The 19165-nt window shown below is 57.5% G+C and overlaps 2 protein-coding genes across 2 annotated transcripts; both read left to right on the top strand.

Moving 5' to 3' along the window:
• Window positions 1-4393: 4393 nt before the first annotated feature.
• Window positions 4394-5816, top strand: MRGPRE (MAS related GPR family member E). Its single transcript, XM_064288942.1, is given in 2 exon segments — window positions 4394-5161; window positions 5163-5816. Coding segments are annotated over 2 exon segments (1392 nt in total). The 5' UTR covers window positions 4394-4423.
• Window positions 5817-8067: 2251 nt separating this feature from the next.
• On the top strand, window positions 8068-18234 carry MRGPRG (MAS related GPR family member G). The gene is given in 6 exon segments (XM_064288941.1): window positions 8068-8168; window positions 8372-8431; window positions 8494-8610; window positions 13525-13631; window positions 13634-14501; window positions 17961-18234. Coding segments are annotated over 6 exon segments (1527 nt in total).
• The last annotated feature ends 931 nt before the right edge of the window (window positions 18235-19165 follow it).

The raw sequence follows: 19165 nt of genomic DNA, 5'->3' as shown, positions 1-19165 counted from the left end.
GTGAGCCCCCAAAAGGAATAAAGCTGGGACCACCACCATCCAGGGCTCCCACTGGAAAGTTGGGGTGCCTACCCACCCCCCAGGATCACTGTTCCACCATCCAAAGATGTGTGGACAGAAGAGTGGGTGTTCTTGCAGCTTCCCAATCTTGGGGTGCCAGGCTGACAGCGTACGGACGCTGCCCAGCACAGGTCCTCCGCAGCTCTGAGCCGTGGTGCTCCGGGAAGCCTTCCAAACGTGGGTTGTCAGGAACAGCTTCAGAACCCTAAGCACCCTACAGATAGAGCCAGGCCCCAAGGCCCCTGGAGAGGCAGAAACCACTGTTCTGAGCCTGGGGCTGGGGTGCGGGACATCACAAAAAAGCCCCCTCCCCCTCAGAGCCTGGCCCTCTCTGACCTTAGCCCCTGGGGCCTTCCAGCCCTGCTCCCCAGGCTTTGTTTCCATCCTAGGAGTTGCTGATGGGGGTCCATCCCACTAATGCTCTGCTTCCTGGGGGCCTAAAGAGCCTGCAGAGACTCTTCACCACCTGTGAAAATCCCCAGGGTCAGGCTGCCCTCGGGGGTGGGACAAGTTCAAGCACAGCTGGGAGGGGTGGGCCTGCTTGCTCACTCTCTCCGGCCCACCGAGGCCAGGCCACCCCGCTGTCACTCTCATTTGCAGTCCAAACCCCCATCACTAGGGCTGAGTTCAAGTCCTGTCTGGCCTGGGGCACTGACTATTGGGTGCTGGACAGTGGTTAACACTGGCCTTTAATTCCACAGGACAGTGGGATCACAGTAGGCTATCCATCCTCTGAGCCAGAGCCTCAGCCAAGTGGGCAGCTGAGCATTCTGGCTCCCCCAGGCAAGGATGGCCTGCAGCTTCTCTGACCTCACCCAGACCACTTCTTCTGCCCCAGGACCACATCCAGTCTCCCCCACCCTGCCCCTCCACCGTGGACCCCTGGCCAGCCTGGCCCCTCAGCCTCACCCTGCATGATACTGAGCAGCACCTTCCGGGACCTCGGACAAAGCAGACCTCAGCCCCAAGGCTGGCTGGGAAGGGCAGGCCGCTCTAGTCTGAGCAGGGCCAGAGGCAGTGTCCACCAGACAGACCCCACCTCTGGACCCCAGGGCTGCCCCCTCAGGCTCTCCCGGCTAGGCTTCTGTTCCCAGGAACAGACATATCACCGCTGGGGCCACCAGCATTCCTGGGAAGAGGATGTGATGTGCCCCCTCCCTCAGGGTCCACAGGGAGGGCCCTTTGGGCCCTGCCCTGTGTCTCAGGGACACACACCAGGGACAGGGGCCATCAACCAGGGGCCAGGAAAGACGATAATCCTTTCCCAAGCCCCCCACCAACTTGCTTCGATTAAAATTTTCCAAATAGCATCTTCCTGAGAGCATCCTTGTGTGTGAGGTCATGCACTCTCCCAGCTATCTTATCACATCAGAAGCTGGACAGATGCCACAAAGAGGTTTCTGTGAAAGTGAACACGATGTAATTTCACTCTAATTGGTTTTTCTGGAAACCCAGAGCTGCTCCCCATCCCTTCACCTCTGAAGCCCACCTGCCCAGCCCTGGTGCAGAGCCTGAAAGAGGCTCCTTCTTGCAGCTCTGTGGGTGGGCTGCAGGGTTTCCCCTCAGCCGTCCGACATTGCTAGTGGGAAAGGCTCCCCATGCTGGGAGGTAGTTCAGCAGCTTCTTACCAAGTTAAACGTGTTCAGAGGAGCCAGCCACCCCACTCCTAGGTATTCACTCGAGAGATACGAAAGCATATATTCCCACAGTTATAAGAAATGAAAGATCCCTAAACTTTGGAGCCACTGAGTTACGTCAATGGGGGGGAAACAATAGAAAAGGAGAGTGAATGGTTGCACAACTTGAAGAATGTAATCCATGTAGAAACTGTTGAGTTGGCATATGTTCTGCTGTGTACGGAGCCCTGGTGGCGAGGTGGTTAAGAGCTCAGCTATTAACCAAAATGTCGACAGTTCAAATCTAACAGCCGCTCCTTGGAAACCCTATGAGGCAACTCTATTCTGTCCTATAGGGTCACTATGAGTCAGAATTGACTCAACAACAATGGGTTTGGTCCTCTGTGTATATTCTCAACAACAAAAATAAAATATAAAAAAGAAATGAAGGGTTTTCCAGGGCTGCTGTAAAACTTTTCAGAATGCAAAGACGAGGAAAGAGTTGCCAGGACCCAGGCGCTTGGAAGTTCAAAAGCCAAAAGCAGGCATCTCTTACTGCAGGGCCAGAGAAGTATGGTTGGAGACAAGCTGATAGACTTGAATCTGCACGTGTCGATGATGACGTAGCCGCAGCCATCAGAGCCCCCTCTGCTTGTGCCAGCAGCTCCTGACCCCAGCCAGCCACACGTCTCATGGAGGGGCCGGGAAGGGTGCTCCTCAGTCCATCATCCCCTCTCCCCCAGCCGACCCGACGCTTGCACAGTCCCGCCACCTGGAGCAAACCGGCTGGCAGCCTCAGCTCTGCAGGACAGGCTCTTGGCTGACCCCTCCCAATCTTTGGATGGAGAGGGTGGTTCTTAGGGCCCCACGGGAGTTTCTGTCTCTGGTGAGGTCACTGCTTGGCCTGGCTCCTCTGCACACCACGCTGCCCAGAAAGCTGCAGGAAGGGTCCCAGGTGTCCAAGTCTCTCACTGCTCACACCTGGGCTGGAGCAGAGTGGAGGAGAAAGGGTCCTCCCTGTTGCTCCATACTGACCAGCCCATCCCAGCCAGATACCCTGTGACTCCAAGGAGCAAAAGCCCCCGGAGGCTTTGGGAGCTGGACCCATCCACTTACAGCCAGGACAGCTGCCTGCCCGAGACCGGAGTATCTTCAGGACCATGGCCAGCTCCTCATCCCGGCTTGGTAAGAGGCACAGGTGGTGGTCAGGGTGGGTCTGCGCCCAGGGCTTGGTGCTCCTCTGCTGGCTGGATGGCGGAGGCAGCTGGGAGTGGCTGCAGCTCTTCAGATGATGGCAAGAGCGGACTGGGCTCTGAGCCTCCACCCTTGGATGGGGCTGGGCCACTGGTCTGCAGCCAGCCTGGGCTGATTCCAGAAGGAACACTTGGAATGTTTTCCACCCACTGATGGTTCTGATTCTCTTCTCTTTCTTTTTCTCCTCCTCCTCCTCCTCCTTCTTGCCCTCCTCCTCCTCCTTCTTCGCCTTCTCCTCCTTCTCCTCATTTCCCTCTGCTGATCACCAACAGTCCATCAGAGTTCCTCTACTCCCCCCAGGACCCTGTAACCCTGTCATGGGGACCCCATCTATTCAACTCCCCCTTCCTCCAAAGCCACCAGCTAGGGTAGAGGGTCCCCCATGAAAGACTCCTGCCCCAGAGGTCACAGTGCAAAGAGGGCACACGCTGGGGTCTTGCTCAGCAGCCCCCCCCCATCCTAGTACCCCCCTGTCTTAGTTAAGGCTCTCTAGAGAAATAGAATTTGTATATATTCTATTACATGTTTGCAGCCCTGGTAGTGCAGTGGTTAAGAGCTTGGCTGCTAACCAAAATGTTAGCAGTTTGAATCCACTAGCTGCTCCTTGGAAACCCTACTGGGCAGTTCTACTCTGTCCTGTAGGGTCACTACGAGTCGGAATTGACTCAACAGCAATGGGTTTTATTGTGTGTGTGTGTGTACAGAAAGAAAGAGAAAAAAACATTTATTTTCAGGAATTGGCTCACCTGCTTGTGGGAGCTGGCAAGTTGGAAATCCATAGGCCAGACAGAGGGCTGGAAACTCCAACAGGACATCTACATTATAATCTTGAGGCAGAATTCCTCTCCCTGGGAAACCTCAGTGTTTACTTTAAGGCTGTCACCCGACCGGATCAGGCCCACCCACACTGTGGAGGGTGGTCTGCTTTCCTTAGGGTCGACTGATTTCAATCACATTTACAAGATACCTTCACACCAGTTTCTACATCAATGTTTGACCAAACCACTGGGCACCCTCACCCAGCCAAGTGGACACACAATTAACCGCTGCACCCCATGCCCGGCCCCTCTGCAGGCACCTCCCCACCACACAACAGCAGCCCTCACCCCACCCCGGGCCTACAGGCTGGCAGCCACACAAAAGCGCTTGAACCTTTTCCAAAAACCCATTACTGCCTTGGACCCGGGACAGCATGAGGCCGCCACTGGGGAGCCTGTCTGCCTGGTGCCACAGACATAGAAGGAAGGGAGGTGCCGGGTGGTGGGGGCAGAACTGGGAGCAGTGCCCCTTTGCCCGGAGTCTTATCCGTTTCCCCACCAGCCACCCAGCCCTCCCTCCCCTGTCTCCTCAGTGTGGGGAGGGGCAGGAGCCACAAGTCCTGAGTCCCCAGAACTCAGGGGTCATTGTGGTCACAGGGGCATGGAGACAGGGGAGCAGAACCAGCTTTCTGAGCCTCTCTTGGGGTGTCCCACCCAGACCTCGCACTCAGCCAGATGATGGATCCAAGAAGACCCGGTCAGCAGTCGGAGTTCCCACCCATCAGCCAGGAGGATGCAGCCTTCAACCTCGTCATCTTGTGCCTTACAGAGGCACTCAGCCTGGGAGGGCTGCTGGGGAACAGAGCGGTCCTGGGCCTGCTGGGTTCTGATGTGTACCAGAACCCCTCTGCCATCTACCTTCTGGGTGTGGCCTGCACTGACCTCCTCTTCCTCAGCTGCCATGTGGTTGCCATCGTCCCCGACCTGGTGCAGGGCCACCTGGCCATCCCCGACTTCATGCAGACCAGCCTGGCCTCCCTGCAGTGGTCCTGTTACCTGGTGGGCCTGGGTCTCCTGGCAGCTGTCAGCATGGAGCAGTGTCTGTCTGCCTTCTTCCCGACCTGGCACCCCTGCCGGCACCCGCGCTGCCTGACCACTTGCGTAAGCACACTGACCGGGGCCCTCGGCCTGCTGCTCCACCTGCTTCTCAGCTGCGCCTGCACGCAGCTGTCGGGTAAGCCCAGCGCGTCCCTGTGCCCGGCGCTGTGGCTGCTCACGGCCACGCTGTTTGGCGTCCTGTCTGTGGCAGCCAGCGTGTGCGGCCTGGTGCCGCTTCTGTGGAGGGAGCGCGGAGCCCATAGGCACCAGCCCTGCGGGTTCCCCACCTTCGTCCTGCTCTCGGTCCTTCTCTCCTTCTTCTGTGGGCTGCCCTTCGGGGTCTACTGGCTGTCCCAGAGCCTGCACTGGCACGTCCCCCCCCCACTTCTACCACCTAAGCCTCCTCATGGCTGTGGTGGACAGAGCCGCCAAGCCCATGATCTTCTTCTGCCTCCCCTACCAGACTCTCCCCTACCAGACCCTACCCTACAAGGCCCTCGCCTACCAGACCCTCCCTCATGAGACCGTCCCCTACAAGGCCCTCCCTCATGAGACCCTCCCCTACAAGGCCCTCCCTCATCAGACCCTCACCTACAAGGCCCTCCCCCATGAGACCTGCCCTTACCAGACTCTCCCACATGAGACCCTTCCCTATGAGGCCCTCCCCCTCAAGACCCTCCCTTTCGAGACCCTCCCCGACAAGGCCCTCCCTTTTGAGACCCTCCCCTACGAGGCCCTCCCCAATGAGGCCTTGCCCTATGAGACCCTCCCCCATGAAACCTTCCCCTACAAGGTCCTCCCCTTTGAGACCTTCCCCTGTGAGGTCCTCCCCTGCGAGACCCTTCCCTATCAGATCCTACCCTGCGAGGCCCTCCCCTATGAGACCCTCCACTTTGAAGCCCTCCCCTATGAGACCCTCCCCCATGAGACCCTCCGCCATGAGGCCCTCCCCTGTGAGACCCTCCCCTTTGAAGCCCTCCCCTATGAGGCCCTCCCCCATAAGACCCTCCCCTACAAGATCTTCCCCTGAGAGACCCTCCCCTCCAAGGCCCTCCCTCTGGAGACCCTCCCCCACAACACCCTCCCCCACAATCTCTTCTTTTCTCCCCCCTCAGCCTCCCTATAGCTGCAGGCACGTCCCCATAGCTGCAGGCACATCCCCAAGTAGCTGCAGGCACACCCCTTCAGAGAGCACAAAATGATCCCACCTTGCTTCTCTTTGTCCCTTTTGAGGAGACTAAAATGACCCTGGAATTGAAGGCTCACTTAGTCATGGGTGAGAGAAAGGCTTAGGGAACCCCTAGCCCTCACCCCAAGGCCGAGCTAGCAGCGAGCCTACCCCACTCCCATTGGGAGCTTTGAGCACAAGTAGGCAGTAGTTTGGGGGGGGTGTGCCAAGCAGCCCACTGAAGCCCCCAATGGGAGCCTCAGATTTATCAATGAGTCACTAAGAGGATGCACAGCCACTGCCTCCTGGTCACCACAACCACCATGACGGCCACCAGGACAGCCACCATGACAGCCACCAGGACAACCACCAGGACAGCCACAAGGACTGGCCACCAGGACGGCTCCCATGATGGCCACGAGGATGGCCACCATGATGGCCAGTGGGACGGCCAGCCAATGGGACGGCCACCGGGACAGCTGCCAGGACTGGCCACCAGGACGGACAGACACTAGGACAGCCACAAGGACAGCCACCAGGACAGCCACCAGGACGGCCAAGATGATGGCCACTGGGACGGCCACCAGGATGGCCACCGGGATGGCCACCAGGACGGCCACCAGGACAGCCACCAGGACGGCCTCCGGGATGGCCACCGGGACGGCCAGCCACCAGTACGGCCACCGGGACGGCCACCAGGACTGGCCATCAGGACGGCCACCAGGACGGCCAAGATGACGGCCACTGGGACGGCCACCAGGATGGCCACCAGGACAGCCACCATGACGGCCACCAGGACGGCCACCAGGATGGCCACCAGGACAGCCACCATGACGGCCACCAGGACGGCTACCAGGATGGCCACCAGGACAGCCACCAGGACGGCCAAGATGACGGCCACTGGGACGGCCACCAGGATGGCCACCAGGACAGCCACCATGACGGCCACCGGGACGGCCACCAGGACTGGCCACCAGGACGGCCACCAGGACGGCCAAGATGATGGCCACTGGGACGGCAACTGGGATGGCCACCAGGACAGCCACCATGACGGCCACCAGGACGGCCACCAGGATGGCCACCAGGACTGGCCACTAGGAAGGATGGCTACCAGCACTGGCCACCACGACAGCCCTGAAGCCAGCTGGTGCAGCTCCGGATGACTGCTCTTCTTTCTGTTTGTAGGTCCAGCGCCATCCAAAGCTCCGTCTCGCCACAAACTCTGTCCACAGAGCCTGCCCAGCCCTCCCGTGGTCAGTTCATTATCTTGTTACTCTGAGTTTCGGCAGGAAAATAAGGTGATATCACAAAGCCATTCATTTTATCACAAGAGCACCCTGCGTATCCATCCCAAAGGTGATCAGATGCCACCATTCTCGTGTGCGATATTTCCCTGGAGAGGAAGAGATCTACGGGCAGGATTTCAGGCTTGGAGATGGGCTCCAGAAGGAAGGTCCGTTTGGGCTGTTGTGATGGTCAGCTGATTATGAAAGGCTGGGAGGCTTGTCACCGTTGGCAGATGTCTCTCCTAGGTCCCATGCTGCCTCACGTGGCCTGTGGGGCCTCCATGCATGGACACCCAGAGTTTCAGCAAAGCCAGCCACTGCTGGCATCTCCAGACGGCAGAGGGGAAGTGCCCTGGTGGGCGGAGAATGGGACTGTCGTCCTGCCCACCGGCTCCTGCAGCCTGTCCCTGGCACGACAGCGCCCAGGCCTTCAGCCTCTGGACAGCTCCCCATCCTCCCCGCCTAGAGGCAGCAGCTGCCCTCGCTGTCCACCCACTCCCACCCCCATCCTTGGCAACCAAATCAGTAGCCGTCCACTCATCAGCCTCTGACTCCTGGTGGCCGTGTGTCTCAGAGCTGTGCTTCGTGGGGTTATCAGTGGCGGATTTTTCAGAAGTAGACTGCCAGGCTGGGCAGGTTTGAATCACCAACGTTTCCTTTACCAGTGAGCATGTTAACCATTTGCACCACCCAAGGACTCCTGCTAAGGAGAGTCCCACTAAGAAGCCAGCCCGCGCTGCACCCAGCAAGAGGTTGTTGAGTGTCCCCTGAGTGTGGGGCCTGGGGGCAGGGGGTGGTGTCAGGTGACAGCAGACTTTGGGGCCCGAATGCCCCAGGCTGAGCCCAGCTCTGCCACCACCACTCTGTCCCCGCAGCGAGTCACTCAGCCACTCTGCGCCATTTCTCCATCTGTGCAAATGAGCACCCAGTGAGGCGATGTGTGTGGAGTGCTGGGAACTGCATCCTGAATGCCCGATCAAGCGCTAGCCCTCCTGCTGATGCCCCCACCCTCCACCTCCAAGTGCACCCACCATGGGAGTCTCCATCCACACAATAGGACGCCTGCGAGGAGTGCTTTCTGTGAGCGCTGTGAGGAAGCACGGCTCTGATTCTGGCCCCCATGCCTCGCAGACGGAGGGCACTGGTGCCACGGGGACTGAGCCTGGCCCTACCCCCGCCCCATGAGTCTGGGTGAGGGTGGAAGACGGCTCCCCAGAAGCCTGGACTCCGAGGCTTCTCATCTGCCTCCACAGCTGTGCTGAGGCCTGGGACCCGGCTAGCCTGGTGCTCTTGGCCAAAGCCCCCATGGTGCCCCCACCCCAGCCCCCACTGACTCTCTCCCCAGCTTCAACAGACCCCCAGGCTCCCATGTACCCCACCTCAGGCCCCCACGGTGCCCCAACCCAGGTTCCTCCCGACCCTCTCCTCAGGTCCCCATGGCACCCCACCCCAGATTCCCACAAACCACCACCCCAGGGTCCCACAGTACCCTGCTTCAGGCTCCCCTGGACTCCTGCCCCAGGGCCCCATGGACCCCTACCTCAGGCCCCCACAGCGCCCCACCCCAGGCTCCCCAGGACCCTCTCCCCAGGCCCATGGTGCCCCACCCTAGGCTCTCAGGCATCCTGGCAGGTTTGGGTCCAGGGGCCCTGGGGAGTGGGAGCCCTGGGCTGTGCCCACTGGCCTAGGATCACCCCCCAGCCCCCCACTGGGGCCTTAGTGCCTCGGCGGTGGCTCTGGTATAGGCACAGCCCTCGTGGTCTGGTCTGCTCGCTGCCTGTGGACACAGATTATACAGGGCACTCACCCTGTCTGGGGAAAAGAGAGCCGAAAGGGAAGTGCGAGTCCCCAATTCTACTTTCAGCCTTTCAACACCAGATTCCCCAAAGTGGGGGTAGGGGAGGTAGGGGGACGGGGAGGGGTTGGGGGACCACTGGAGGAAGAGCACAGAGTTGCGTCTCATAGTTGACCTCATTGCTGCTCTTATCCAGGTAAACCTTTTCACATGGTAGGAAAGCACTCCCATTCTACAGATGAGAACGCTGAGGCTCAGAGGGGCTAAGTCACTGGGGTTTAGATGAGCCACTAAGTGGCAGACCTAAAAAGTGACCCCCAGGCCACCCTCCTTCGACCCCACCCCCACCTCACTTGGCTGGCTTGGTGCCCCTGCCCACACTGGCTGCCACCCCTACCCCCACACATCCCCGGGCCCATCCCTTTGCTGAGTCGCTCCCTCTCAGGAAGCCCACACTGCAGTGCCCAGGGTCTGGGGGGTTCCAAGTGCTCCTTTGCCAGGCACTTTTTCTGAGGAGCCCAGAAATGCCCACATCCTCTGAGGTCTCCATGGACACAGGGCTCGGGTTATAGGGTGGCACCAGGGGTGACCCAATGGCCTGGGCAGTGGGTATGGCATCCCTCCACCCATCTCTGCCTCTTGGCGTCTGCATCCTGGGGTCCCAGAAGCCTGGGGACACAGGGACAGGGCAGGCCATCATCTGAGCCGTAGCCCCAGCCCCAGCCCCTCAGCCTTACTCTGCATGACCCCAAGCAGCTTTGGGCAAAGCAGACCTCAGAGAGGCAGGCTGGGAGGGCCGGCTGCGGGGAGGCCAGGGAAGCTGCAAGACAACCTCTGAGGACAGGAGGCAGTGAGGCCGTGAAGAGAACGTCCCAGGGGATGCAGAGGTCCTGGGGTAACCAGGCACTGGGGGGAGCAGGCAGGGAGGGGGAGGGCCCCCCCAGAGGAGGTAACGGGGCTTGGAGGCCATGTAAACTGTTTGCACCGAAGTGATGCGCAGGAATGCTAGGGGGCTGGGGGCTGTGGGGGACAATGCCTCCACCTAGACTTTCACGGACTATCTTTCATGGAATGCAGCCCCACGGGCCAATAATTTGTGCGACAGGAAATGAGTTCCGAAACCAAACCCATGTGAGAAACATTTAAAAACAACAACAATCCGTGGTGAAACAGAGTCCTCCTTAACAGAGGTGGGGATGGAAAGGGGAGCCCCGTGGGGGTCAGCACCCCGTGTTTCAAAGGGTTTGGATTCTCAGTCTAACTAGCTGGCTGGGAAGGTTCAAGCCACAGCTGCATCCAGCTGACAAGGGTCCTGCTCAGTGACTCGCATATGCAGGCTTGAAAGTCATTAGGAATGACAAAGGTTGGCCTAAAAATAAAGAGCAATGATTTGCAGTTCCAGAATGGTGGGGCCATCGAAGCTCTAATTTTAGCCAATCTTGGTTACCTGGAAAGTGGCCGATGGCTCCTATAATTCTCCAAAGCAGTAAAGCATTAAAAGATTGAAGTTCCCGTGATAAGTGGGCTGGCCCCCAACAAGTGTACACTCATTGACAAAGGTACAGCAGACACGCACATCAACCCAACGGCTTCCAAAGGGCCCCACTGGCACGCTACAATCCTTTACCCATTTTTAAGTGCCATCAAGTCAGTTACAACTCTTAGAGACCTATGTTCAACAGAAAGAAACGCTGCCCAGTCCTGTGCCGTCCTAACAATCATTGCTATGCCTGAGCCGATTGTTGCAGCCCCTGTGTCAATCCGTCTTCTTGAGGGTCTTCCTCTTTTTTGCTGACCCTCTACTTCATCAAGCATGATGTCCTTCTGCAGAGACTGATCCCTCCTGATGACATGTCCAAAGTATGTAAGACGAAGTCTCGCCATCGTTGCTTCTAAGAGCATTCTGGCTGTACTTCTTCCAAGACAGATTTGTTCGTTCTTTTGGCAGTTGTCATGGATTGAATTGTGTCCCCCCAAAAATATGTGTCAACTTGGTTAGACCATGATTCCCAGTATTGTGTGGTTGTTCTTCATTTTGTGATTATAATTTTATGCTAAAGAGAATTAGGGCAGGATTATAACACCACCCTTACTCAGGCCACCTCCCTGATCCAATGAAAAGGAAGTTTTCCTGGGGTGTGGCCTGCACCACCTTTTACCTCTCAAGAGATAAAAGGAAAGGGGAGCAAGCAGAGAGTTGGGGACCTCATACCACCAAGAAAGAAGCGCCAGGAGCAGAGCCCGTCCTTTGGACCTGGAGTTCCTGTGCCTGAGAAGCTCCTCGACCAGGGGAAGATTGAGGACAAGGACCTTCCTCCAGAGCCGACAGAGGCAGAAAGACTTCCTCTGGAGCCGAAGCCCTGAATTTGGACTTGTAACCTACTAGACTGTGAGAAAATAAATTTCTCTTTGTTAAAGCCATCCACTTGTGGTATTTCTATTATCGCAGCACTAGATGACTAGAACAGGAGTCCATGGTATTTTCAATATTCTTCACCAACACCATAATTCAAAGGTGTCAATTCTTCCTAGGTCTTCCTTATTCACTGCCCAGCTTTCACATGCATATGAGGCGATTGAAAACACCATGGCTTGGGTCAGGAGCACCTTAGTCTTCATTAAAACCAAAAAAAACCAAACCCGGTGCCGTCGAGTCGATTCCGACTCATAGCGACACAGTGGAACAGAGTAGAACTGCCCTGTAGAGTTTCCAAGGAGCGCCTGGCGGATTCGAACTGCCAACCCTTTGGTTAGCAGCCATAGCAATTAACCACTACGCCACCAGGGTTTCCTTAGTCTTCATTAACAACAGTTAAAATACTAAGCCAAATGACAGAGGAGTTCTCACTACCAACTTATGATACCAAAGACTGTATATTTTGACAGGAGGCCATTTTCTAAGCAATTACTCCTTAGGGAGGAAGAAGAGAATCCTGAAGGAAAACACTGGGGGCCGGTTCAAGCCAAAGCTCAAATACCAAACCCACTGCCACCAAGTTGATTCCAACTCATGGTGACCCTGTAGGACAGAGTAGAACTGCCCCATAGGGCTTCCAAGGATTGGCTGATGAATTCAAACTGTTGACCTTTTGGTTAGCAGCCAGGCTCTTAACCACTGCACCACCAGGGCTTCCAAAGTTCAAGTACAGCCAGAGTGTGCAGGGTGCAAAGAGGGCCCACAACACTTCCCTAAAACGCAGGACGAGAACCCTGCAGAAATCAGCACTTGGGCACCCTTCTCTAAGATGGCCTCTGCCCAACCCAGGGCAAGTCAACGTGCTTCGTTGCGTCCCCAGGAGAAGTGGGCCAAGCCTGAATGCTCACCACAACCTAGAAAGATAAAGGAGAAGGTTTCTTTAGCCCCAGGCCCACAGCAGCTGCCACACAGCACCACCACAGACAAACCACAGGACGCAAGGAGCGGATGCACACTGTGAAACAACCAGAAGGTCGGCCCAGCCCCTTGCTGGACACAGAGGGTCCCAGGCCAGGGGCAGAGGGCACCCAGGTGTTTGTGCCTTGGGTCTCCAGGGCGAGGATGAGCTGCAGAGGAAGGGGCACTGTCCCGCCCACCCAGAGAACATCTCTGTCTTAGCTTATCCTATGAGCAGGGAGCTGCACCCTCCCACTTCCAGAGAACTGGCCAGTTGCCCTGTCCTGCCACGTCACAGCAGGACCTATTTAACCCCCCTTTCACCAAGCAGTTGGTGAGGCCAGAGGGTTGGGTATTCACCCATGGTCAGCACCTCAGTCTCCTGGGCTGCCATGACAAAGGACCACCACGTGGATAGGTGGCTTTAAAGAACAGACTTTAATGCCTTGCAGTTCTGGAACCTAGGAGTCCAAGTTCAGGGTGTAGGCAGGGCCATCCTCTCTCTGAAGGCTCTAGGGGAGGCCCCTCCTCATCTCCTTCTGTATCTATAGCCCTGGGCCTCTCTTGGCGTGTCTCTTGGCTCAAAGACGGATGTCACATGCTGGCTTCTCCTCGTGGCAGGCCCTGTTTCTCTGCCTGTCTTCTCTTTCATTAAATGCCACTCAGGAAGGATTAGAGTCAGGACCCACCCCGGCCTGGTGGTTGCTGTGGTTGAGTTGATCAACCCTGGCTCATGGCAACCCCGTGTGTGCAGAGTGGACCAGCTCCAGCATTCTGTGGACTTTCAGAGGCAGCCCTCCAGGTCTGTCTCCCAAGGTGCCGGTGGATCACTTTGAACCACCAACCTTTGGTCTAGTAGACAAGTGCTTAGCCATCTGTGCCACCCAGGGACCCCTTCTGATCACAACTGCAGAGAAAACCCTGCTTTCCCCAGACAGGGTCACATTCATGGGCCCAAGGGTCAGGACTTGAACATATTTTGGGGGGAAACATGACTCAACCTATTACTTGGTGGCCCGAGGGTCTGTCCACCTACACCAGGGGACACCCTGCAAACCCACTGCTGACGCTCCCTTGAATGACAAGGTAAATCAATGCCCGCCACCTCCTCCCCAGGCTCCTTCGGGGTCAGCTCCCCGAGGACAGGCCTGGCCGGCCAGCTGGAAGAGCCAGAATGTTTGGCCTCCGGACAACATTCAACGACATCGTCTTCTACCTCACGCTCCTGTCGGCCCGATCGGGCTGGTGGGCAACAGGTTGGTTCTCTGGAACCCGGGCTTCCACATCAAGAAGAGCCCCTTCAGCGTCTACGTGCTCGATCTGGTGGCCGCCGACTTCCTGTTCCTGGGCTGCCAGGTGGCCTTCTCAGCCGTCAAGGTGGCCCTGGGCTCCAACCTGCCCTACTTCGCCATCACCTTCCTCTGGTTAGCGGTGGGGCTCTGGCTGCTGGCGGCCCTCAGAGCCAAGCACTCCCTCTCTGACATCTTCCCCAGCTGCTACCAGTGCTGCTGCCCCAGACACACCACGGTCGTGCTCTGCATGCTGATCTGGGCGCTGACCCTGCCTGCACCTGTGGCCTGCCTCCGGTACCATGCGGCCAGTGTCACCAGGCTGCTGGTCCTGGCCGGCGTGGCCTGCCTGTCGGGCCTCGTCTTCTTCATGTGGGTCAGCTGCTGCCCCCAGCGCCCGCGCCTGCAGTTCTCCAGCTTCTTCCTGGCCTCCACGCTGCTGCCCCCCATGTGCAGCCTGCCCTTCATCCTCTACTGGGGCTTTCCGCCCCTGCTTAGCTTCCCGCTGCCCATGTTCCCACTGCTCGCCACCCTGCTGGCCTGCATCCACGGTGCCACCAAGCCTCTGGTCTATTACATGCTGGGCCAGCAACAGGGGAAGCGGGAGCCCCCTCAGGCAGTCTTCCAGAGGGTGCTGGGTGAGGGGGCTGAGCGGGGGGGCTGTGGGGTTGTCCCTGCCCATGGGTCGAGTGTAGACAGTGGCCTAGCACTCCCCCTGCCCAGCGCTCACCTGGAGATCTCTTCTACAGAGAGCCCTGCTGTACCTCTCAGAGAGACCCCAGGACTCAAGCGGGGTGGGGACAGGTAACTAGAGACCACCTGGTCCTCCCCACCCTGCCTGGCACTCACCCCAAGACCCTCCCAGGCCCACAAGAGCCCCACCTCACCCCCAGAAAGATGCTGGGACCCCATTAGCCCTCAGGACCCGAAGGGAGGACACACAATGAAAGACTACCCATCCCCACCCCATGCCAAGATGTCAGAGGATGAGGCTGGGGAGGGGGTTGGGAGGGTTGGGTAAAGAGGAAGCCTTCAGGACAGAGACCCCTGACCCTGGCACCTGGCCCAGCTCCTCCCTCTGCACCACCTTGTCCTGCTCACACCACACACCAGCACCCGTGTTGCACACAGGAACTGAGGGTGTGAAAGGATGGGGCCCCCAAAGCAGGGGCCTGGCAGAAGGAACCTGGCATCCCAGAGGCTGGGCTGTTCCTCACTAAAGGGTTGTAGTGGAGCCTTAAAAAGAATGGCCAGGTGGAGACATCTGTTCGTTCCTTTCCCAACCCTTCTTCCCCGCACATCCCCCCTAAGCCCCATCACCTCGTGGAGGGTACACCCAGCCCCGTCCTGATGGCTACACTAGCAGTATCTGAAGACGCCACCAGGTGGCGCTGCTTCTTCACATAACAGACCCAGCTCCAGAGAGAGGCACAAAGTGGAGCTGGCCTGGACCCTCCGCTCCTTCCAGGCCCCCAGGCCCCACAGAGGCTGCCTATGGGGTGCTCCAGACTCCAACCCCGAGGGCCCCTCCTCACCGACCCCTTGGCTCAGCTGCAGCCCCTGCCTGCACACCGGCCCACCCCCTCTACCAGCCTCCTCCAACCCAGCCAGTCTTTCCCCTCAGGGCTGACTTAGATTTTTTTTTTTAATTTTAAAAAAAGGAAAGTCAAGCTTTTTTAGCTTCCAAAGTACAAGTCATTTAATAGGATTTCTAATGACAAAACATAAGAAATAGTCTGTGGTCATTGTTACAGCATTCAAACTCGTGCAAAAAATATTAAAAAGGTATATTGCCACATTCTTCAACCCAAGGAAACTACTTTTGGTGTAGAACCCTCTAGTCATTTTTCTTTTAAATACTCATGAAAATTTTTTTAAACCAAAATAAAGACATTCTTGCAAAGTATACCTGTTAGAACAAAGCATTTTACAGCTACATAAAAATTGTTAATTAGTAAAAAAAAATTGTTGACTAAAGGCCAACCTTCCACTTGAAAAGCAATAAATTGCTCATTATGAGTACCCTGGAGAACATTAAAAAGTAAAAAGAAGAGAAGCTTACCTGCAGGCCCCAAGCCAGAGATACCCACCTTTGCAGGTTTTCATTTTCCCGGGATGAACTGGTTCCCACCACGTGGAGCACCACCGCTGCCCGACTTCCTGGATCCACACAGCTCTCCCAGAGCTGGTTCTGTTGGGTCAGAGGCCACCCCTGAGGGCTGAGGGAGGGTGGGTGGAGGAACCGACCCTGGGAGGTGGGGTGGGCTTTACACTGGGGGCATGGAGAGGGATTGCCCCCACTGCTGGGACAGCAAGGAGGGGTGTGGCCTCCTCCCTGGAAGGCCTGGGTGAAGGTAGGGGCAATTTTAGGGGAGGCGTGCCCTGGGATCAGCCCCATCCCCCCAGGATCACCCCCCCCCAGGATCAGCCCCATCCCGCCAGGATCAGCCCCATCCCCCCAGGATCAGCCCCATCCCCCCCAGGATCAGCCCCATCCCCCCCAGGATCAACCCCACCCTCCCAGCCCTGGGACAGAGCTCCAGGTCCAGGAGGGACAGCCCATCCGTATGCCGGTGGGACCAGGCTAGCAGCCATACAGCTGGCCGTGTCTGGGCTACATGACAAATAGCCCAGCCCAGAAGGACGCGGTGCAGGTACCGCCACTTGGTGAATGCCCCGCTGGGGTGTCTGTTGCCAGCCTGAGCCAGAGAAAGCAGGCCAGTGTCCTGCTGAGTGGCCAGATGGAGGGCTGTCGGCCCAGGGCTGACTCAAGTCTCGCTGGCATGACTCTGGCTGGGTGACCTCCAGGGAGAGCTCGGTTCTGGAGGAGGAGGGAGAGAACGTCTCCTTCTCAGGGTCACTCGTGTGACTGGGAAGCCAGGCCCAGCAGGAGTGGCCCCGGGGCTGCCTCCAGCCCTGACTGTCCTGACCAAATGCATCCCCTCTCCCCACTCTGGGCAGAGCACCAGCCATCCCCAGCTGCCCAACCTTGGCATGCCCACCACACCGCCTGCCTGAGTCCCTCCACGGCACCATCTAGGTTCCATCCTTGTGCTTGTCTGTCTGTCCCATGACACCGGGAGCTGCCAGGCAGTGGCACCGTAGTCTCAGCTGACCTTGAGTGCAACTGGCCTGCCTGAGCACTGAGGTGACCCCTGCCTCCCCGCCCAGCGCTTCCTGCCAAGTCCTCACCCCCTTCATGGCCCGTATCCCAGCCACTGTGATTCCTGACGCAGTCATCTGTCTACCTGCTTAGCATCTGTGTCTCACGAGAAGGTGACTCTGTGAGGGCAGGGAGGTGGCAGCTGGCTCACCACTGACTCTCGTGTGGGAAAAACAGGGCCTGGCTGGAAGAAGGGGCAAGTATTTGTTGGATGGGTGTACAGGCGGATGGATGGACAGATGATGGAATGAAGTGATCAATAAATGACATGGCTACAGTGGAGTGGAACTGAGCGGAATGAGACCAGCTGACCCTAGTTCTGAAACTTTCCCAGCTGGGCCGAGTCCTGACCACAGGCCTGAGACTGGGTGTGATGTTGGGATGAAGGGCCAAGGTTGCCTCACATTAGGCCCTCACTTTCCCTTGGCCATACCTGCCCTTTCAGTCAGCAATTATGACTGCAGCAGTTATTCAGTCAGAGCCTCCTCCCTGGTGGGCACTGGGCTGGAGACGTGGTATGGCCTCTGCCCCGAAGGAGCTGGACATCTGCTAAGGGACAGACACATAAACAGACAATTCAGAGACAATGTGCTGAGGGTTTGTGTGGGGTATACAGGAGGCATTAGGCTGAGGGTGTGGGGGTATACAGAAGGCATTAGGCTGAGGGTGGGGGGTATATACAGAAGGCATTAGGCTGAGGGTGTGGGGGTATACAGAAGGCATTAAGGCTGGGGGTGGGGGTATATACTGAAGGCATTAGGCTGAGGGTGTGGGGGTATACAGAAGGCATTAGGCTGAGGGTGGGGGGTATATACAGAAGGCATTAGGCTGAGGGTGTGGGGGTATACAGAAGGCATTAAGGCTGGGGGTGGGGGTATATACAGAAGGCATTAGGCTGAGGGTGTGGGGGTATACGGAAGGCATTAGGCTGAGGGTGTGTGGAGGTATACAGAAGGCATTAGGTTAAGGCGTGCACAGAGGTATACAGAAGGTGGCAGCTGGGATGTACAGGTGAGTGCGCGCTGGAGCTGGACAGAACAGGCTGCACATGGGCAGTCCCCCCTCCCTGCCCTCAGCCTGTCCTGGCGTCCACCCTGCAGCCGACCAGCCCCCTCTGCCAGCCTGCGCTGCCTGGATACCCGTCTGCCTGCACGCAGCCACGTCCAGCAGCCCAGGCACCAAGCAGGGGGCCCGCGGGGAGGCCCAGCTTCTCTGTGCTCACCCACAGAGAGCTCAGCAGACACGTCCCAACACAGGGCAGCCCTTAGGGTCACCAGCCTGGGCAGAGCTCAGTACTTCCTGATTTGCCCACGCGTGTCTGCAGCTTTCCGTGTTACCGTCTTCTGTACTTGCTACCCGATGCTTAACAACTGACAGACTTCACATAAAAACCCAGACTTTCAGCCTCTCCTGAGCGTCAGAGGCTGGTGAGGCCTGGCCTGCAGGGCCACCTGGCCACAGGGAGGGGCTGGGGGCTGCATGCCCACACTCCCTGCAGGGCCCCTCCCTGCTGTCACCCCAAATCCTGGGCCACTCCCCCCCCCCACACTGCTATCTTATTCAATAGATTGAAGACGGCCACAAAACAGTTTTCTCTCACTTTTTCTAAAAAGACGCGGGAGCCCCATGTTTCAAGAAAAATGGAGAGCTTGTGATAAACAGTCCTTTGTGCCTGTTCTTGTGGTGAGCTACCGTCTAGTCGGCTCCTACTCAAGGTGACCCCACGGACAGCAGAACAAAGTGCTGCCCCGACCTGCACCCTGCACCATCTTCACGATCACAGGTGTGCTTGAGTCCACTGTTGCGGCCACTGTGTATTTTGAGTGACTTCCAACCTAGAGCACTCGTCTTCTAGGACTTTACCAGACCACATTCTATGCAGAGAGATGTGCAGAGCTGAGGGGCCAGCCTCAGGCCTCCCTCGCCAGCCAAGTGAGCCATGCCCCATGAGCTACCCACCGTGGGGGCTCCAACGAGGACCCAGCCTGGGGCCAGCCTGGCATAGCCTGAGGAACCAGGGCAAGCTCAAGTCTCCTGAGACATGGGCCTCCCCAACTGTTATGGATAGAATTGTGTCCCCTAAAAAAACTTATGTTGAAGTCCTAATCCCTGAACCTGTGAAATCTGTCCCTGTTTGGAAATAAAGGTTTTCTTTTGACTTGTTAATAAGGTTATACGGGCCGCCTTAGTCACCTAGCACTGCTGTAACAGAAATACCACAAGTGGGTGGCTTTCACAAACGGAAATTTATTCTCTCACAGTTTAGGAGGCTAGAAGTCTGAATTCAGGGCACCAGCTCTGGGGG

This window comes from Loxodonta africana, chromosome 7 (genome assembly GCF_030014295.1).
Source record: "Loxodonta africana isolate mLoxAfr1 chromosome 7, mLoxAfr1.hap2, whole genome shotgun sequence".
Lineage (NCBI taxonomy): Eukaryota > Metazoa > Chordata > Mammalia > Proboscidea > Elephantidae > Loxodonta > Loxodonta africana.
This window is presented reverse-complemented; position numbering and strand designations above follow the sequence as displayed.